This window comes from Pinus tabuliformis, chromosome 5_2, assembly GCF_031772625.1.
Source record: "Pinus tabuliformis cultivar Carrire ecotype Pingquan chromosome 5_2, CPIR1, whole genome shotgun sequence".
Lineage (NCBI taxonomy): Eukaryota > Viridiplantae > Streptophyta > Pinopsida > Pinales > Pinaceae > Pinus > Pinus tabuliformis.
The window spans coordinates 855890602-855912839 of NC_142306.1; the positions used below are offsets into that span (position 1 = coordinate 855890602).

At 35.6% G+C, this 22238-nt stretch overlaps 1 protein-coding gene across 1 annotated transcript; it reads left to right on the forward strand.

Moving 5' to 3' along the window:
• The first annotated feature begins 8502 nt into the window (after positions 1 to 8502).
• Positions 8503 to 12124, forward strand: LOC149162005 (acyl carrier protein 2, mitochondrial-like). The gene is made up of 2 exons (XM_089437113.1): positions 8503 to 9064; positions 11803 to 12124. Exons 1-2 carry the CDS (start codon positions 8867 to 8869, stop codon positions 11977 to 11979), a joined length of 375 nt encoding a protein of 124 aa, XP_089293239.1. The 5' UTR covers positions 8503 to 8866; the 3' UTR covers positions 11980 to 12124.
• The last annotated feature ends 10114 nt before the right edge of the window (positions 12125 to 22238 follow it).

Consider the following 22238-nt stretch of genomic DNA (forward strand, 5'->3'; position numbering starts at 1 on the left):
CCTAGAATTTTACATATGACACTTTGATATGATTATTAACACCAACAAAGGGATATGATGAGGTCAAAACAACAAGTCCAACACCATTTGAACCATCCTTTATCACATCACTAGTTTTAGAAGCCTTAGTCTAAGCATACAAGGAAATATTAGGGCCCACACATTTTGAGAAAAAACAAAGGCCACACATAGATTGCATCTCTTGGAAACTCATCCACATTCATCCACCCTAACATGATCAAGGCTTGATCAACAATGATAGTAATCAAAGCTAAATCATTCTCATTAAGAACTACTTTGTGTAACATAATAACATGATGATTTTTTTTAACACAAGCATTAGTAGACTCATTCATTAGTTACATGCCAATGGGAACAAAAGGAAATGACTCAACCTTAAGTCGCATACCAACATGCTTCTCCTTGACTTTCATATTCACAATCACTAAAGAGATTGACACAAGCACACCCTCACCCTAAAACTTTATGTGATCCCTATTTCAATATGTGAAATAGGATTAATTACATCTCAACTTAGGTGACCACTCATGGATCTAAAGCCATACAAAAATTCCTTTGTAGAAAACAATAACAAATTAGTTTGCACAAGAATAGCATTCAAATACATGCTACACTACATTGATTTTCGATGATGAGAGAAATATTTTTCATCATCAAATAAATGAATTTTTATTGGTCCACCTCAATCATACAAAAATTAATGTGATTTTCAACCTAAGCTAGGGCCTCTAATCCTCTAATAGTTACTCCCATGACTCTCCATACCCCTAAGACTAAAATCATTATTAGTACTTCCATGCCTAATGAGATTCCTTCACTATTCAATGAAGCTTATACTTATCATGAGAATACCAATCCTTGAAATTAGATATATTTTCATGTTTATCAAGTTTGGATTATACCGAAGGTTAGCCTATCAATGGATATTTTCCATCATGCCATGTATGATTTTGTTGCAAAAATTGCCACATTTAAAAAGTTTATACCCACATTCAAATTAATAAACAACTAATTTGTAAGGGCTTTCATCTTCTATATAATTCATTCAATACTTTTCTATGAGGCAATAAGGGTTGATTGTCGATCATGCCACTAAGTACATTGACATCCATAAATCCTATATTTATCTTCAATATTAAGACAAAAAAGTATTCCAATTTTCATATGCATAAGATCATTGGCTTGCTTGCCTAAATCCATGGCTTAGATCATCAACCAAGATTTCTACATATTGAATGTTATTCATGATAGGACAATTGAATAAGGCAAGACTGTGAATTGGAGAGCTTTTATCGCTAATCACTTAAATATCCAATTGTGTCAATTCATGCTAGTGATCCTACCACCTTCTATATCTACTCTTATCTAGTCCTACAATGAAGTCTCATCACCTTCTAGTACCCTAAATTATGTGCTACATGGGATAACCATCACTTACATCTGGTTGAAAATGAAACTGCCAAGATTCAAGCGTAACAACAAGTTAAGGTCCCATTTTTGGTTTTATTTATTCTTGAAAGGCCTCAAGGTCCCATTTTTTTATTTCACTTAATCTTGAAAAATATCTTCAAGGACTTTGGGTGTTTGCTTCAAAGATCCTAGTTTTTCTCATACCCATATATTTTTCTTTTTGTTTAATCTCACTAAACTTCCCTCTAAGAGGGAATGGTGGTACAAAATAAAATTGTAGGAAATAAACAAATATAATGTTAAATAATCAACAAAAACAGAAAATGCTTCATTGCGTAGTAGTTGTCATGTGGTCAATACTTTAACAACCTCAATCTTGAAGCCAAATAAACAAATTTAATATTAAGTGGTCAACAAAAACCCAAAAAGATACATTGCATGGTAGTTCTCCTATGGCCAATGCTTTAACATTCCCAACCTTAAAGCCGATATTAAACAAAAATTCTTACCATTAATTTCACTTCTATAATTGACATATATGAGCAATTAGGTTTCACTACCATCCTCTCAAGGATGTAATAACCAACATATAAGATATGTTGGAGAATGTGGAATCAAGATGGGGCACAAAGAGATAGACTAAACTAATATGCAACCAATATGAAACTCTTTGTCTTAAACTTACTTTTAACATGTCAGTATGTAGCCCAATCTCCTCCTCTAAATTATCTTCATATAGGAAGAAGGATAGTGTTAGAGGAAAGGTACTCCTTATACTAAAGTAATGTATCACTTCCTCAAAAATGTACTTTCTCTCCCTTGTGTCCATTTGTCATTTGGGAATCTTACAAGTGCACTTGTTTTTAATTGACATTTTAATATAGTTATGAGTTTATTCCAAATGGTTTAAAATAACAGATTCATATTAATGCATCTCATTTTAATAAGGAACGAAGAGACCTCGTTCAATGTAGTTTTGATGTGTGAGGAGGTTAATGAGAGTCGTACAACTATTTTGATGACAAGAGGCACATGTCATGATTACTATGTGTCCAAATTATATAATTATGGTTGAAGTGAAATCCTTCTATTATGATAGATGTATAATGATGACCTCTCATTCCCTATCATATGTTTTATAATATGACGGTGATCAACATCCATGCTATTATGTGAGGTATTGTCGAATTATTAGATGTTTTGAAGTTTAATATCCACGCTATCATGTGAGTCATATTATAAATGATGGACAATAGCAAAGAATAGCAAGGAACATACTAGTACGGTAATTTCAATGGCATTTGTAGATGTTGGTCTGTGCCAGGTTAGTTTAAATTCAAAGTAGTCATATGGGGATGGAGGTCCAAAGGATAGAAGTTTTTGAACATAATGCCTTTAAGAGTCTAGTTTATTTTCAAAGTTTTAGCATATAAGATGCTGGGGATGACCTAATAGAGGGATGCAATCCATGATATTTTTCTACACAATTGATTTCAATCTATGACCTGCTAAGGGGCAAACAGAAGCAAACCATTATGCTAACTTTGCCAATTATTGTTGAATGTATTTCAGTTTTATACCAACTTATCGAGATTGGAGACAATTTCTGCCTCCTTGATAATAAGTCCCTTCTAACAACTCATTTTGATAAGAAACATATAAAAGAGAACCCGAGGTGAAGAAACAAAATGGGATTCCAGTTTTGATGTTTATACTTGAACAAGAATTGTATGAAGGTATAAGTGGTATCCTATACTCTTTTGGCTTGATTCTCAAAATATGCAAATGATATTCTTCTATGCAGCAGGGGCAACAGATCTGACGAGGTAGAACTGGTGGATAATCATCGACTGATTTTCTAATGGGCTTCTACCTCTTTCATGTGGGTTTCTAATTTGAAATTTCTTGGGGTTAACTAATGGATATAAAGATATGAATTTCCCAACCAGGGAAGGATAAAATAATTGTGCCTGCTTCTATCACTGCCATTAGTCAACGCAACATTGTCCTTGCAAAGGGACTGCTATAAGTAGTTATGGTTTGAAACGCAGGTAGAAAAGAAGTCAACCATCTTTTACCAAGCATATAAGGACCTTGGAGATAGCTTTGCTTCGCAAGGGCTAAGTTAGTTTGATGACTTAGAAGACCAGGAAGGAAGTATCAATGTGGTAATTTCCAATGTTCCATAGGATTGTATATTGCCCGAAAATTATAATTAGAATTTTATAAGCAATATGTAATAACTATGTACATTAAGTACTTCACTTAAGATGTTTTTCAATGTGTAGTAATAAGAGTTTTTAGATTATATGTGGCCATTTGACTTGAGAAATGTAGGCTTAAGTGGCAAAATATTTCAAAATTAGTATCGAATAAATTTAAGGTTCTTTGAAATCCTAAGATTGGGCCTCATGGTTAGTTATAATTTGTAGTCGTATTATAAGATGATTATAAACAACTTCCCATGTAACTTAAATGTAAAATGGTGATAGAACTAGCTCTTATACATTGGTAGGACTTAGGTTGGAATTTTAATCTCTCGATTTCAAGAAATTAGATTGACTGGTTGTTTTGTCAATATCACCTGTGGTGGCAGCTTATCCGAAGGAAAGTCCTTATGACTAGTGGTTCAATCTTCAAGGGCCAACTCTCATTTGTAGTGGGTCTGGATAATTGTAATGCTAGCGAATTTCAAAGGAAAAAATGAAATAGTGACTACTTGACTGTGGGACTTACTCTCACCACCCACGACCACAATTATGTACATTTTATATAATTAACATAACTGATAAATGCAAAACATTCCATTTATGTGTTGTTTAATTTTCTTGCCATTTAAATGATGTAAGGTTGAAAATTTATAATCCTAAAACAAGAGTTAAGTGGAAAAAACACCACTTTTAAAATGGGATAACAATTTTAAAAATCCTTATACATTTTTAAATTTTAAAGAATGAAATTTCAAAAACAAGTTTAAAAATATTTATACGTTTTTAAAATTTAAATATTGAAAATTCTAGAAATCTAGACAGAGACTTAATTACAAGAATATGGGCATAAATGACCATGCATTCCCACAATTCAGAGGTTCCAATGGAAGTAATGGTGGCATGAAAGGCCACTTATTGCATGTTTGTCAGTGTGATTTCGGTTATCCTTACAACACACTTGAAATACAAAGTAACCCTTTTAATTGTAGTTCTCTATTTTGACAATATGCCTTCTATCTAGATTTATCTATCTACTATGGAAATGGTTAGAGGGAATGTGAGGTGAAAGGTTTCATTGGTCAGCACAACATGCCAACATTCATGAGAATTCTGATGGCATGGAATTTCTCATTTATTCACTACTATGCTCTTATGTGCATCCCTTGTTCTCGCCTTTGATAGGAATGATATATAGTCTTTCCAAACGATTATTATATATTTCTCACTCGTTAAAGGCCACCCTTTGGGTGAAGATAAGGATAAGTGAGAATGAACATCCATGAAGGGACACTTGGTGGTGAGGTCCTACTAGTTTTGATTGGTGGTGGGATTTAGCCTTATGAAGGCGTATACCAAGTTCTCCATTAATGTTCAAGAGTCAACTAGGCAATACTTAACTGAGGGAGTAATCTATTCTATATAAGTGTCTATCTACTATGGAAATGGTTAGAGGGAATGTGAGGTGAAAGGTTTCATTGGTCAGCACAACATGCCAACGTTCATGAGAATTCTGATGGCATGGAATTTCTCATTTATTCACTACTATGCTCTTATGTGCATCCCTTGTTCTCGCCTTTGATAGGAATGATATATAGTCTTTCCAAACGATTATTATATATTTCTCACTCGTTAAAGGCCACCCTTCGGGTGAAGATAAGGATAAGTGAGAATGAACATCCATGAAGGGACACTTGGTGGTGAGGTCCTACTAGTTTTGATTGGTGGTGGGATTTAGCCTTGTGAAGGCGTATACCAAGTTCTCCATTAATGTTCGAGAGTCAACTAGGCAATACTTAACTGAGGGAGTAATCTATTCTATATAAGTGTCAATCAGGTTACAAAATGTTGATGGGAAGAGACTCATCATGCTAATTTTGATTTATTTTAATAAACTTGAAAGTGAATTGTTTTGTTTCATGTGATGAATTAAAGTGTAGTAATCGGTTGAGTCAATGATAGCCTAAATTATCCACTAGAATCTGACTCTCTATTGAGGATCCACTGTTAAGTAGTACACGAGGAAGGCAATGACTCCCAGGTATTACACAAGCAAGGCACTGATTCCCATGTATCAGTATCAGTGATAGTATAATCAAATATCATCCACTATAATTAACTGTCGACAATTTTTAATTCCATGTCAAGTTGTTGAATTAGATGTCAATATCGTTGTATCAATGCAGATAGGCTAAAAATATGATCATGTATTTATGTGTGTAAGTGCCCCCATGCATGTAAGTGACAATGAAAACATATATAGCACTAGCTATTATTGGACAAGGTAAAAAGAAATCTCATCGGTTGCATGCTTTTTGGTGTTAAACTGAGCTAAGTAAGAAGATAATGGTTCACAACAACACACATTTTTTTCTACAAAAGAGGAACATAAAGTACCTATTTGTTTGTTGTTGTGTGGTCAGGTTGACAGGAGGACAAGGTTCCATACAAAATTCCTATAGCACTGACGAGGTGCAAGAACTCCTCCAGTGCCCAACAAACCTGCAAAAACAAAAAAAATAACAACAGTGGAAAGAAAACAATACGAAAACAAGTTTTTTTATCTACAAAACAAGAACATAACTTACATGGTTTTTTTGTTGTTGTGCGGTCAGATTGACAAGAGGATGAGGACCATGACCAAATTCCTCCAACGCCGATGAGGTGTAAGAACTCCTTTGGCGCCCAACAATCTTGCAAAAAAAAATCAACAATTGCAAGAAAACAATATGAAATAACATCAAATAACTATCGAGTTTTTTGAGATTGGACCTTCAAAAATTCCTCCAACACAACAACAGGCCCACCACAATAGTGCCAAAACACAATGCAAACAAACAATAGTGTCAAAACAACAATGTGCGAAAAATTTGCAATGGGCTCATGGCCCACATATATATAACAAGTTTTTCAGTCGAAAAACTTGTTCTGCTGAAAAACTTTTTTCAGACAAAAAACCTTGTTGCTAGATTTTTCCCCCACCGGCCAAAAATTTGTGGCACAGTTGTTGTTAATTTAAACGACCAATTGTTTTGCTAAAAATCAAATTTAACTATTTGGTTGAAAAAAACTAGTTCGACCAAAAAATATTATATAGTTCGGTCGAAAAATTGTTTAATTCGGCCGAAAAAGTACAATTATGAATTTTTCTCAAGCAATTCTCACAAAAGTGTAACCCAACTTCACATTTTCATCCAAAAGTAAAATTTTAGTAGTAAAATTTAGCAGTAAAATTTCAGCAGTAAGTAAGGAGCAACAAATAAGATTTCAACAACAAGGAATGAGTGACAACTTTTATCTTCTTGGACTTGTCTTCACCAAAGCTCTGATACCATGTTGCAGATATGTTGTTCTATGTTGTAACAATTACTTATTCCAAAAACTTCTTTAGGATGCAACATTAGTTAAGTAATTGTAGATAAAACATAAACCAAATGCACCATAGAAGAAAACCAAGAATACAATGAGACACAGAGAATTTAGGTCCAATGACTGGGGAAAAATCCACAAGGGGAAAACCCAACCACACTTTCCCTTTTCGCGCCAGAACCCTTCCCCCCGTGATGCCCCTCCACGTTTGGCTCACCCATGTTGCCGGAGCATGGATCCTAAAACGACCCTATCACCCAATTCAGACCGCCCCCTTCCCCCACTTACCCTGCCTGAGGAATGCAGAAAGTCCCTTTGACTGAGAGAAGGGGGCCAAACTCGTGTTGGGTAAATATCCACCCAACATTGCCAACACTCAAAGCGTTCGAGAGCCAACACCACAGAGGGATTGAGACCCAAACTCCCCCACTTGCCAGTCGAGGCCTTGTGCAACTCCTCCCACCTACTCCAGACAAAGCCGCCAATGCGAGACACCCGATGCCAAATGAAGAATCCCTCCCACAATTCACTATACTTCTCAGACAAACAACCCACACATGTAAAACAAAATGCCAGAAAACAGGGATAGTACAGCATGCCCCTCTATCCACAAAACACCAAGAAATGAGAGCAACTTCACTGCCACTTACCCAAATCTCCACGACCCCCGAGCTAGACCTGAACGAAGCTGACACCACTCCCTGTTGCGACCCTTAGCTCCACACTAACTCCAACCACCCTCTCTCACTAGGGTCCTAGACCCACATGTTTCATCACCTATCCAAGTCAAGCTCTCTTTTTCTCCCCTATGCATAAATCACTAAACGAACAATGTACTAGAGAACGAGCATGCACAGGTGATGCTCCTGTGCATACTTGACGTTCCACTCACCACCCTCAACTCCCATTACTTACCCAAACGTCTGTCGAAAACCCTGCTTCACATCCCATATAACCCTCTTCACCTTCTTGAAGGATCTAGGCACCTAGTTGCCCACACACCACTTGTCCTCAACATTACATCATGACTTGTCACACTGCTACTTTGACGACGTACCTCACTGCATCCCAAATTTCAGATCCCTTGTTCACTCACCCCCATCAAGGTGTAATGTTTAACATTTGAATCGATAAAAAAAATAAAAATTAATATTATAATTATAATTAATAATTAAAGTAGCCTAGATCCATTTTAATTCTAGATATACTAAGAGCTTCTGGACATTTGAATCAATAAAAAAATAAAAATTAATATTATAATTATAATTAATAATTAAAGTAGCCTAGATCCATTTTAATTCTAGATATACTAAAAGATTTTAGATACACAAAAGACAGAAAAATCAAATATCTTAAATCTAAATCTTTTCTAAAATAAAAATAAAAAATAAAAATTGACCACTCTTTATAGTTGATAAATCCTAAATTAAAATAAATCTAAACTACTTTATTTCTCAATACTTTCTTTACGTTTGTGAACGAATCTCGAAAGCAACACGGCTTAGGGTTTTGATCGTGAGAGATTGAAAGAATGCGTAATCTCTTTTTAACAAATAGATGTGAACTTAGCATCACCATATAGGGTAATGAAACATGTCTAAACCCTCACCGGGGTTAAGCGGTAAATATTTGCTTAAACTATTCCAGGTTAAGCAATGGCTGCATGGGGAAGAAATAAATTTATGGCTGTGAAAAGTTATTGTCTCCCACCAGATGTTTATGCCCTGAAATCGATGAGGAATTCAATGTAGGTGTGTATTGCTGAGTTATATATACACTGGGTCTCTTGAAGGTAATATATCCGGTGAACGCCTCGCAGGAAAATCTCTGGGAGTTGCAAAAACTGAAAATTGGACCGGATGGGTGCATTATCTCATATAATCTGTGTAAGAAATTTAATTCTGAAGCACGTGAGGATGCAACCGCCACTGATAGAGCGTGGCTATAACAGTCGGTATATGTGTGAGGAAGCGAAGGGCACCTTTTTGGACAGGTCTCAAGTCACAGACAGAGTCATTTCTGTCATTAAGGCATCTCAGAAGGTCGATCCTGCCAAGGTACATTTCCTGGTTGATCTCAAAATGCTGTGTTATAAAATAAATAAGGCCTCAGAGGGTATTTTGATCTTTACCGTAAGCAAAACACCTGGATGTTTCTATTTAAAATGTTGAGATTAAATGCCATATACTTCCATTTAAAACCATGAGATGAAGCGGGTTTTTGATGTAGTTCTGTATAGTCTATACTACCATTTGAATAGGGTTTCACCCATATCTACATCCAGCTTTAGCGCAGTCTAAACGTTTGACATTTGTTTATGGCAATTTTCCAAGGCAGATTTTTTATCAATTTTATTCGGAAAAAATTTATTTGAATTGTAGATTTAAGTTGATGTCTTTATAAGATTAAATATTCTATTTTTTTTTAAGAACACTGAATCCATTTATAAAAGATTAAGTATTTTAAATTCTTTTAAGAATACTGAATCCATTTATATAGACAAAATACGATTAAATAATAAAAAATTACGGTAGCCAACCATTTAATCTCCACCTGTAGTTTTTTTTAGATTTAAATCTAAAAACATATATTATATCTCTATTTCTTTGAAATTGAGTTATTAATAATAACAAAGTTTAGGTCATACAAGGTAAATGTTAAATGTCGAACAGCTTGACGATGCTACAAGTATGGTAGTAATAGATTAGGTTTGAGGTCTATATTCCCTGAATATAGCTTCAGGGAACTTTTTAGGTTCCTTAACCTTTTCGAACATTTTAGATGCAGATCTCCATAGCCACATGGAGAATGTGTGTTCTTTTTAAGCACTGACTGAGTTATGTGTGGTCTCTTTGCCTGTGAATAATTACAGGAATAATAACAGTTAGATATGCCTTGTCTTGGGCGTTTTAGAATATTTTTTACGATTATAAAATCTCTTTCTTTCCTATTCCATTTTGGTTTTGAGAATTGGCTCATGCAGCATGTAAACCCTAATATTTTATTATGCTAATGGGTGCTTACAAAAGTAGAACCCAATACCCCTCTATTTACATAATAGTTGATGGGTTGGAGAGTGATTATACTTGCCTGCTTGGCCTTCCCCTCCCTTTGCCATGTGTGTGAGAATGATAAGAGGGAAATGATAATAGGAATAAATTCGCCATGTGTGTGAGAATGATAAAAAGGAAATGATAATAACAATAATAACAATAAGATATGAATAATAACATGAAAATAATGATAGGAATTATAACAGTAAGATGCACCTTGGAATAATTTTTATGACCATACTTTTCCTGGACTTCTTTGCCTTGGAATAACTTCTATGACCATAAAATCTCTTTCCTTGCCTTCTTTCCCCAAACTTCACAGGCATAAAACCAAACAAATTGAAAACATTTTAACTTTGGTTTTGATGGCTTGTCTTATGATTTTGTTTGCCAACACCTGGCTGTTCTTTGTGTCATCATATTTGATGTCATTTTATTACCGCTGTTTCAATAGGTGTGGTATGTTGGCCCTATTTATATCTTCCCTGTGACATAGAAAGTCTATTCTTTAGAAGCCATCAATATGATTATATTATATAGTTAATATTTCTGGGTAATAATTACATCTGCTATTTTTAGTTTATGTATGAAACCGAGAGGGAGGCCTTGTGTATTAGAGCCTTTTCTGATCGTCTGTTTGCTCTTTAAATTGAAAGTGCATTATCTCTCCACTTGTCCTTGAAATACGTGCTACATACATGGTTGTGCTTAATACCCTGTTTTTTCATGTATAACTTCATATATGAGAATAACTTCTTGGATTGCAGACAAAGTAACCAGGAGGCATTTTATTTTTTTGTCAGGTCAACTATTTCTAAACTACTCAATTAGACCATTTGTTCTCCTTGTTACATGATGGATGGCCATCCAAAGAAGGTGCTGCATTTTTACCTCGTGATAATATTCATATCTTTGTTGTATACTATGGATGAGAAGATTGGAGTTACCATTCATAGTTATGGTATTTCCCTCAAAGGGTCAAGCCTCTTGGTAAAGCTATTATGGTACAAGAGCAAAAGAGTTTGTACAAAATTTTAACAGGTGATTGTCTCAGGTTCATTATGTGTATTGGGTGTATTTTATTGCTTACCTTAGCAATCCTGGTCGCCTTTTGCAGTCTAAATTGTTGTGGTGCCTTCCCTTACTTGCAAGGCAGACTTGAATTGATTCCCATATACCATGTTATGCTTTAATTTGGTATTATTGTATTTGTTATGTTATTTGAATAGATTTTGTTAGTAATTGTTTGTATTGCGATTTGTGAATATAGTCAAGATGAAAGAGTTTGTCACTTGTGCAATCTTAAGAGGGTTATTTGATCTAATTTTCAAAATGTTTGTCGCACTATGGAAATGTTTCTCTTATTTCTTTTTGAGCATAAAGATAACATGTTAAAGAATTCTGATTAATCTCTTTCTTTTGCAAAGTAAGGTCTAGTAGACCATATAGGCCTTAATAGACGTTAATCATCATCATCATCATGAAAAAAATGTCCTCCAATAACAAATCACCTTACTTATCCTTACTTATATATATAATTTGGCTGTGAATGCTTATGTGGGCTTCAAAAAATTTATATCCTTGTTATGTGATGAATATTCAACAAACCATTCTAGTCAAATTCTACAAATATTTGTAGATAGGATGCCGATAAACATGTATGAAATATTAAGATGTTTCCCCGTATTTTTCCTTATAAAATTTTTCCTTAGCCTAACCTATCATACTTGGAATTGTAACAGGTTTCTATGGCTGCTGATTTTCAAAAGGATTTGGGATTAGATAGTTTAGACACTGTTGAGCTTGTAATGGCTCTCGAGGAAGAGTTCGCTTTTGAGATTCCAGATAATGAAGCTGATAAAATCAGCTCTGTCAATATTGCAATTGACTTTATAGCTTCACATCCTCAGGCTAAGTAGTGATTAAACATGTTTCATGGAAAATCATTGTGTTTCATGGTTTTTGCAGTTTAATATTCAACCTAAAGAGATTTATCACACATTTGACATTTCTGAAATGTACGTTTTCTTCATTAATTTGAATATTTTTCTTTCAATATACTAATTGATCTGTTCATTTCAATATACTAATTGATCTGTTCAAAGTGATAACTTCAATAGCGGTGAGATGAAGGTAAACTCTTGATATTATATATTTTAGTTGTTGATGCATTTAAAATAAGAAGAAGATTGTCACGAGCTATTTTTGGTTATTATGGTACTCATTTTCTAAGAGCATCACAAGATAGGCCATGCATAAATGTTTTCTCTCTCTTATAATTAGTTTAGTTCAAATTTATTCAATTCATATTCTGATATTTTTATGTCCTAAATAATCAATTCAACCTAAAGGCCCCATGTGCATGTTAGGTTTATTGCCCCCTCTAAATCCTTGTGCACGTTAGCTTTGTTAACCCCGCCAAATCCTTGCATGAATTCCCTTGTGCATGTCAGATTTGTAAAACCCCCTCCTGGAAACTGGGAAGAGGATGGGAAAGCAAAGACTATGGGCTCAGTCAATACTTTCAGAGGAGGCAGAGTAATGCCTGTGAGGATTAAATTTACTTAGATCTGTCCAAGCAGAAATTTTGGTCCTTGTAAGTATGCCACAACAATAATGTTTGCAGCCAATAGGTAAAAAAATTATTCCAAAGTACTCTGAAGCCTCCCATAGTAGATCTTTGAAAGCAATGGATCAACAATGGTGACATTTTCAATGGAAGACGTTCAGGATGTGTGTTTCCATCTCTATGCTCGACCCTTGGTAGGTAAAGGAGTTGTTTTACCCACATGATTTCTTAGAAAACGAACAATGATGGCATGGAATGACGTAGTCCACAAAAGAGTACAATTTAACCAAAAGGCAAAGGATTTTTCAACATTTAGCTGCGGCAAACCATGATTCTTCAGAAACAAAGGAATGTTCTTAGAAAGGTGGATTACCATGTTCACAATAGAGTCCCCAGGGCTGTTAAATGCTCCGGCATTACGTATGAAGATCACCCGGCCGAATTTTGAATCCAGAGACACCTGTGAAGATAAGGTCGATCTTTGTAACTGTCGTCATGTTTGGACATTCAGGGCTTAAAATGTGTATGCAAAGCAAGGAGGCAAGTAGGGAAATGGGAAATGTTGTTATTGGGGAATGACATCTTAGATCACATGATCCCAAATGTGGGGCAATGTATGTAGAGAACAAAGTATGGAGGAATTCCTTTTAGGTGTACAAACATGCTATAGGGTAGTTTGGCAGGGCTAGGTACCGAGCTGGTAAATTACCCTCTGCGAACGTGGCGTATGGGGATGGGAATTTAGACTTAATGAACCTGGCCTTCTCTTTATAGGGGTGCTAGATTCTCCCTATAAAGCCTTTCCGTAACGCTTTCTGTCTAGGACTTGAACCGGCCATGGCCCCCCTACTATAGTTTAGAAAGGGCTTTGCTTTCGGATGTCACTTAGAGCTGTTCATTCCAACAATCAAGTAATTGATCCAAAGAAGTTGGCAAAGGGATAGATCTTGTTAATCAACTTAAAGCGTTGTCCATTGCTAAGCCAATAATAGGAGAAATAAATGATTCCAAAAGTTGACAAAGGGAAAGAACTTTTTATTCAAGTTAAAAGGAAAGCAGACCAGATCAAGTTAGGGAACCAAAATATGTCTAATTGGGGTTGAAAGGGACAATATATTGTTGGGTTATGCCAACATAAAATAATGACTTCTAAGATGGACTTAGAGAAAATAGAAGCAGGGAAGGAAGTGACCTAAGTGCTAAGACCCTAAGGATTTGGACCAAAATACTATAAAAGGTTCAAATAGTTATTTACAACAAAATACTATATAAGGTTGAAATAGTGGGGATTTTAGGGTAATGAGTAGACCTCAATAAGAATGATCTCATGTAATATCTCCAAGCAACTAAAGATCATCATGTGCTAGCACATGGATTTCAAGGAGTTGTGGATAATATTCTTTGGAAGGATGAGGAAGGTATTGATTTCAACATATTGACACCTACGTTTATCATACAATTTGTTTAAAGGCTTTTACAACATTTCCAATGTCGTTTTGTTAAAGTGGATTGTTAAAGTAAATGATTATGAGAACAAATACAACATTGGAATAGATGGGAGATTCTATAGGCAAGAATCATCAATCCATAATAATCCATAATAGATGCACCTTCTTCAAATCTATTTGGGATTTTTATATTGGTACTTTCACAATCAACACAATTATCTTGAGTTATGAGGTTTATTGTACGATTTAGACATTGAAATTAAGTTGTGAGGTTTATTGTACGATTTAGACATTGAAGTCATAATGTTAGGAGGATCTTTAAAGTATTAACAAATTCACCAAAACATTTGTTCAATTTAATTCATTATTGACACAATTGTCTTGAGTTATGAGGTTTACTGTAAAATTTAGTCATTGAATTATAATGTTAGGAGGATCTCTAAAGTATCAAAAAAGTCACCAAGACATCTGTTCAATTCCATTACTTGTTGGAAAATGAATTTAGTGATTAGGATTCATCTAGATATGGTATTTTCAATGCTTCATGTATTTACACTTCTTATGGGAGTTATAAATATGTTTGAGCTAAGAGAGTTTGTAAAACCTTCCCTTCTATGTTGTTGGGAAAAAGGGGTTGATTATGAATATTGATGGACAAACTTGTTTTGTTTTGGAAGACATTTGATACTTAAGATCTATTGAGATTGAGCATTTAGTATGGAAGAAATAATTGTGTTCAATAATGTAACTCCAATCTTATTTTGTTTCACATGACAATTATTAAGAACTATTATGATAATGTTTTGTATTGAAGACTTATCAAGATCTATTAGAATAATGTTTTGTATGGAAGAAATAATTGTTTTTGATGGTGCAACTAATGCTTGTTAAATCACCAAGATAGATACTAAAAGTATATGAATTCATGCATGTCGCACTAACAATGGATGGTTACTTGTTAGTGTAATCCATTGTCGGTAGTTGAAATAGTTAAAAAAAAAAAAAACTTTTGAGATTGAAAGGGACTTCTAAAAACATATCCCCAAATATTGGATTTTTGAAAAATTGTCTAAAAAATGAAAATGCACCAGATGGCCTCTTCATTTGCTAGCATCATCAATGTGATAGTTTAGAAAACAAAATTGTTGTCATGAGGCTGTGAAGTTGAAACATGAAGTACATAAGGATAATAGTTTGAGCAATCAACAAGCTAATTAAGTTGTCAAACATCATGTTGATGGACAAAAATGTTGCACCAAGAACTCAAAGATTAGAAAATAAATGGAAAATGTGCTATTGCCTAATGCCCAAAAATAGTAATGTTGAAGGAAGGTTGATGAAGGGACAAGGGAAGATCTCTAGATTCTTGATGTTAAGAGTGCTAAGGAGTTGACATCAATGAGACAAATGGGATCTCATATGACCACAATACTAACCAATCTTGGACACTAATAATAGTTTGATTGGGGAATGATAGAAGAGTAATTTATATAAGCATAATGTTTATCTATGAGGTCCATGCAACCCTTCAATCTCTAAAAATATATGATGCAAACAACAACTCCATTATCTTCACAACTATTAAATAATCTTTTGGACCATTTGTTGAATCATTAGGTCCACTAACATGCTTTAGCCTTTTCAATTCGACACTTGCATTTTAGAACCTCAAAATGCTCACAAATCCAAATGATATAAGTACATTAGGAAGGCTCCTTTCATGTTTTCAATGCTCAAATATTAAAAGGACTAATGAGAAAAGGTCAAACTATAAATATATCAAAGCATCTTTTTGAGGCATGGCAATTCAAGATTTGGGGTCATAAGTGTCATGCGGAAAGAGTCAATTTTGCGGACAAAACCGACCTCCCTAGAAGCTAAGGCTTTCTAGTGACAAACAAGACAATTAAACACTATCTTTCTCTAAATATGCATTTAGAATACAAGTAATCAGGTGTTTATAACATACCTTTAGTCCAACGCTTTGTAGTAGTCCAGTCTCTCCGATCCGGATGAGCTCCTCCTTCTCTTCGAAACCTACATTCACTAACAAGCAAACAATTACATAGCACCTGAATAACTCATAAAATAAAACATATTCATCATAAAGACCAAGGAGTATATGAAACAAATTATGTATAACAACTTGTTGAGAAAAATGAACTTAATTGTATTAAGTGGAAACAAAAGAAACCATTATAACCAGTGCCTTGGTGTTGTGCAGGTCCCTCCCAGGGTCCAGCAAGAGTTCTCCTTTACTTTGATCAGCTCACCCACTTCCAAATGAAGTTAAGAAAGGATGGGAATCTCTCCTCTCAAGCTCTATAAGGGAGTCCTAATTTTAGCAGCATCTACCCTTGGGAATGTTCAGCGTTCAACCTCCCCTCCCTCTGGCCCAATGCCTGTATTTATAGTGCTTTGGAGGAAGTTAATCAGGTCCACCATGAATGGGATAAGCCCCTCTTTCAATGGGATAGCTCCCCTCTTCATGGGATAAGTTCCTCTTTCATTGGGATGCATGAACCATCTGGAGACGCTCAATCCACGTCAAACCATATTCTAGAATGCTCTAGAAATGACCACAAGTAACTTTTTTGAAGTGAAACTTGCGCCTTTTGACCTTTACAGGAGTATGCACCCACCCCTTTATAGACAGAGCGTACAAGTACGCAGGTTTTATGAACTGGAGGTGCGTACACACAGGTAAGACTAAGAGAAACTGCGTAACCAGAGTTAATTGACTTTTTAAGGACTTTCTCTCTTTCTTGGAGTTTGACATGAGGAGTAGAGGTGTAAGACTTGCCAAGGAGGACAGTATGACTATTGACGGAGCCATACTGACTGCAAATAGTCATGGTGACAAATTTTAGTGTAACAATAAGGGAAAGCAATAAAATATTTTACTGCACAGTTCTTAAATAATGCGAATAACCCAACCTACAGGGCATAGGTAGACGATGATGGGGTGTACTATTAAGGTACTCTATGATGTGAAGGTCATTGGTTCAAAACTCCATGGGAAAAAATCCAACCATGTTAAGGGTCGGTGTGGCATAGGTTGTGTGTGATCCTTGGGTGATTTTGACAGCTTGGATGCCCTTGGGTTATGGTTTCTCAAGCCAAAGGTTAAGCATGTAGTCATCTCAGGACTCACACAACTTAGCCAAAAGAAAATTTAAAGCCATCTACGATCCAATATTCAAGAAAAGTGGAATGAAGCTACTTTGCAAAAGAAATAAAAAAGTTGAATAACTAAACTTGAATACCAATTTTTTTGATGTTCAAGTGTATGCTACATTGGGATATTGTTTTAAATGTATACCTATCCAACAGATTTGGAAAATGGAATGCTATTTATTTATTTATTTATAAATCGAAATCAAAAAGTATCGTATTAAAAAGATCTATGGCATAGTTAAACAACAAGCAAATAACTAGCTTTGTTTTGAAGCTTCATGCAAAATTGACAACTCTCATAAACCACGTAACGGAATTTGCAAGAGTCTATAATTATTACATCCTAGCTATCTTTGTATGCATACTACTTTAAAAGGACACCTAATATTCTAGTTTCTTTGCAGAACATAATGATTAATGAAACATATAATGGTTGTTAGCTGCCTCCTAACCTTATTGGAAGGAAGACAATTATGTTATTCAATATCCATGTCATCTTTCATTTGATGCTCTATTTCTCCTTGAGATATGCTAGAATCGAATTGATTGACATCTTGTGCTTTGAAGTTATAGAGTGAATATTTTCTTTGAGGTTGATGACCATGTTCAAAGACATCTATTTTTTACTTTTGTTGAACCAAGGCATTCATAAATATTGCATTTTTTAAAGTGCATTGATATTGGTTTTCATGAACCTTGGACATCATTGAGAAAAGAGAGGTTCTATTGCATTGAATAGACTCTCCATGCATTCCAAGAGCCATTTTGATCTCCTAAGCTTCCTTTAAATCCATAATTTTTAAACTCGAAACAAAGATGGTTGAAGATGATAAAGTCAAACTAGAGCTAATATATCTTTGGAGAGCCCTAGATCAAACACAGAGAAAAGACCCTGATGCTCTATAGACCAAACAAAAATACTGCCAAAACACTATGTTTCTAGAAATCTCTAAAACCAAATTTAAAAATCGCAACACATCAAAACCCCAATACAACCAAAGAGTCATATCCGAAACATTTAAAAATGAAATGAACTCAATGATATAATTTAACTATTAGGAAACTTAGAGAGCCAATGAGATGAGTACCACAAGGGAATTGAGAAGTAGTCACAAGAAAATATCACATAGAAAACACCCTTTGATTCAAAATCAAAACTAAATGGTGTATTATAGGAACTACAACCCAAACAAATCCCCAAAACCAAAGAACGCTGATAATTATCCACTAGAGACACCCTAATGTTGAACCCTTCAGGGCAAATTTCCAATAAACCAACCAAAGACCAAGAGAAACTCCTTGCTTACATTGCTTCATTTCCTCATTGCTCCATTATTCCTCCTCGCTAATGATAAACCACAATGGGGAATTTAATAGATGGTATTGAAATTGATTCCAACATGCAAAATAGGAGGGGATCATGTCCTTTCGAGTCCCATCTCCATGCTTGAGCACTGATATGAGTGACATTGAAACATATGGTGATTAATGGCAATGATACATGGCTTAAATTCATAACCTTAGGAATTTAGGGGATCATGTTGTGAAATCTTCCCCCATTTTTCCTCAAGGCCCCTTGGTTAAGAGAGGTAGCTTCATTAGCTAGAGAATAGGCTTGGGAGTTAAATTCTCCAAGATATGGAAGTATGGAACTTTTCTTAAGCTAATGACCCCCTTTTTTATTTGAGCAATGATCAAATTAGGCTAACTGTTTGATGGGTTTAATTTCACAACCGTCAATTTGATAATGGCATTTGAATCTCCTATGACAATTAAATATTTATATTTGGTTCCTATGCAAGGAGGCCCTAAAGAAGAGCACATGCCTCAAATTCATTATTTGTGGATATTCCTTGGCCTTAGGAAAAGGTTATTTATAGTTTTCCATTGGGATGTAATATTATCCCCTTGATGCATGCCACCCCTTGAATGGATCACATTAGGAAACATTTAAGGTTTTTCAGGAAAACATTGTTATTGAATTGTAGTTTGTTGTGGAAGTGTCATAGTAGATACAGGATACTAGAGCTATATCTTACTATTGTCAGTAGTAAATATTATTACTCATAACGTTGGTTTGTGAATCTTCATGAAATTTGTCTTTATTTTTGCTATTTCAATAACATTTTTCTAATGGACTGAAATGAGTTTTAGAACAAATCCACTATAGAACCTCCTAGATAATTGTAATGATTTATATTATGAGTTAATGATAGTCATTGTAAAAATAGAACTTGCAATATCTTGGCATGCTTACCATTGCTACAATTTCCATGGTAGTTATTAAAGATTAAAACCAACTTGGTTTGTTAAACTTGTTTTGATTCCCTCTAATAACATAGGGAATCCAACTTTTGGAAGTCAAACACCTTCTCTCTCACACATAAGGGCTCTACACACATCAACTTATGACCCTGCATTGTTTGCATGGTGGTGCCTTATCCCATCCACTAAACTTGAATGCTACACCACCTTGTATAATTCACTTATATGGCCTATTAATTCTAGGTGGGTGTATTTAACTACCCACCAATGTCAATTTATTCATTCAAGCCAAAATGGACCACCATTCTCTTCTCAAGTTGAAAGTGTTGGTTAAAAATCTTCTTGAAAAATATCCAAACCTAACAAAAGTTGCATAAACATGCCCCACTTGAACTTGTTAATTTGACAATGATACTTCAATATGACAATGCATTGTGATTCTTTATCATCACAACAACCTTCAAGTGAATAACCTATCTCTCTGCTCATTGAGAAGCTCTGACCTAAACTTAGTCAATTTGTGCCTCTACTCTAGCCCCTATTTCCTTGTGCAATTCCCTAAGAAATTAGGCCCATTGTTTAGGAATTTATCCAAAATGGATTACACAATTCCCAAGGTTGATCATCTCACTGCATGCAACACCTGTGCACTCAAGACTAGTCTAGAACTGATGTTACACTACCTTGGAATATCCACCACAACTAGGGAACTCGAATTATCTGCATGCACTAGCTATTTTGCGCTGATTGATCAGTTAACTGGATGATCATTGAGTTAGATTGAATTCCTACTGCACAACCAACCTTCCACTAGTTCCTTCAATAATTAGAACTAATTTAACAAAAAACAACTTGAAATAACTGACCTTGATTTCTCCAAATTAGTAATCATGCATGCTTAACTGAACTCTAATTCCTCCAACTTAAATTTACTAAGTAAACTGGGTGACACAAGACATGTCACACAAGTTAATTGCATCCAAGTTGTCTACTAATGTGGAAATTCGAATTTTCTCAATTTGACCAAGGAAAATCCAAATTGAGACTTTCTTGCTGCCTTTTTTAACACTCCCTCTCAGCAATGGATTATCAACGACCTCTATTTTTCACCTGTGGAACTCGAACTTCCCTCTTGACAAGGCCTTTGTCAAAATGTCAACATCTGGTTCCTTTGTCGGAATGTATTGTAACAACATTATCCGCCTCTACACACAATCTCGTAAATGGTGATATCGGATATCTATGTGCTTGGATTGATCATGAAATACATGATTCTCAGAGAGCTTGATGCAACTCTGATTATTACAATAGATCACCATTGGATCCATCATCTGACCAAACAATCCAACAAGTATCTTTATCATCCAAATCGCCTCACATGTTGCTTGACTTGCACCCATGTATTCTGCATTTTTCAAGTAGAGCACCACATATATTTGCTTCCTATTGTACCATGAAACTGCTATGGACCCAACACTGAAAAATCCACCTTATGTAGCTTTCGTTCTGATGGGCTCCTTGCGTAATTTGCATTTGTGAAGCCACACAGCTTCACTCCCTCTATTCGTATGTACCATAGTCCAAGGATAGTGCCTATGAGGTACTGTAAAACATGCTTTGTTTCCTTCCAAAACACTTTGGTTGGCCTAAACATAGCTTGGCTCAGCTGGTTGCCTGCATAGCACATGTCTGGTCATGTGTTCACAAGATACATGAGTGAACCCACTAGCTACCAAAAAATGGTAGCATCCACTTCGTCTCCTAAAGTGGCATCCTCCTTCCTCTAGTTGGTCACTTGATCTGAAATCACTTATGAATGATCTCACTTAATTAATGTAGGTATTACAGACTCATGCACTAGGATATGCATATGTTATTTTTAAGCAACGGATCGATAAGATTGCAAAATACACGGGCATTGGAAAACAATAAGAGAAACACAACAAGGAAATGCAAAAACACAACAATTTAATAAGGAGTTCACCCAATCCTCCTGGGCTACATCTCTTGGTCCATCTTTCAGTGGTGGCCTTTTCTATTATGTCTTTAAGCAGAGACTTTACAATGACGAGCTCAATTTCAGTCTCCTGTAACAGATGATGCTCAGTAGGGTGGTACTTGGATTCCCCAAGCCACTAGAGTACACAGACTCCCCCTTACCGAGTCTCGACCTCAACTGGTCTTAATGGGATGAGTCCAATCTGGTACTTAGTTCCCGACCGATATCCTCACAGGGATTGCTTGAACCTCTCAAGCCTTCTCGGTTATGTCTGCTCAATGTTGCCTTAGCTCTGCAGGTCAGCTCGACTTCTCTGTTCTCTGCTTCTTGCTTCACTCTCTATTCTATCTCCTCCTCTGCTCTTTGTCTGTTCGTGGCTTAAAGCCAATCTGTCTCGTGACTGTTTGCTTCCTCTTCCGGCTCTTCGAATCGCCTGCCTCTGTCCGCTGGAATTCCCTGCTTTTGTGTCATCACCACTGTGTAACGTTTCACAGAGAGGTGGCCACTTGTCCCCTCACAAACTAAGCGCCAGCTCTTCCTCGAACGGTCGTTATTTCGGTTATTCTGTGAAATGATTCATCTGCCAGCTCAGCGGTCATGTTGGACCCCAAATGTCATATGCCTCAGCCTATTCTTCCGTCAAATCCGGTCTCCCATCGGGTGCAATCTCCGCCGTTGATCTGAGGCCTCCAGATCCTACGGTCATCACTTTTATTGCAC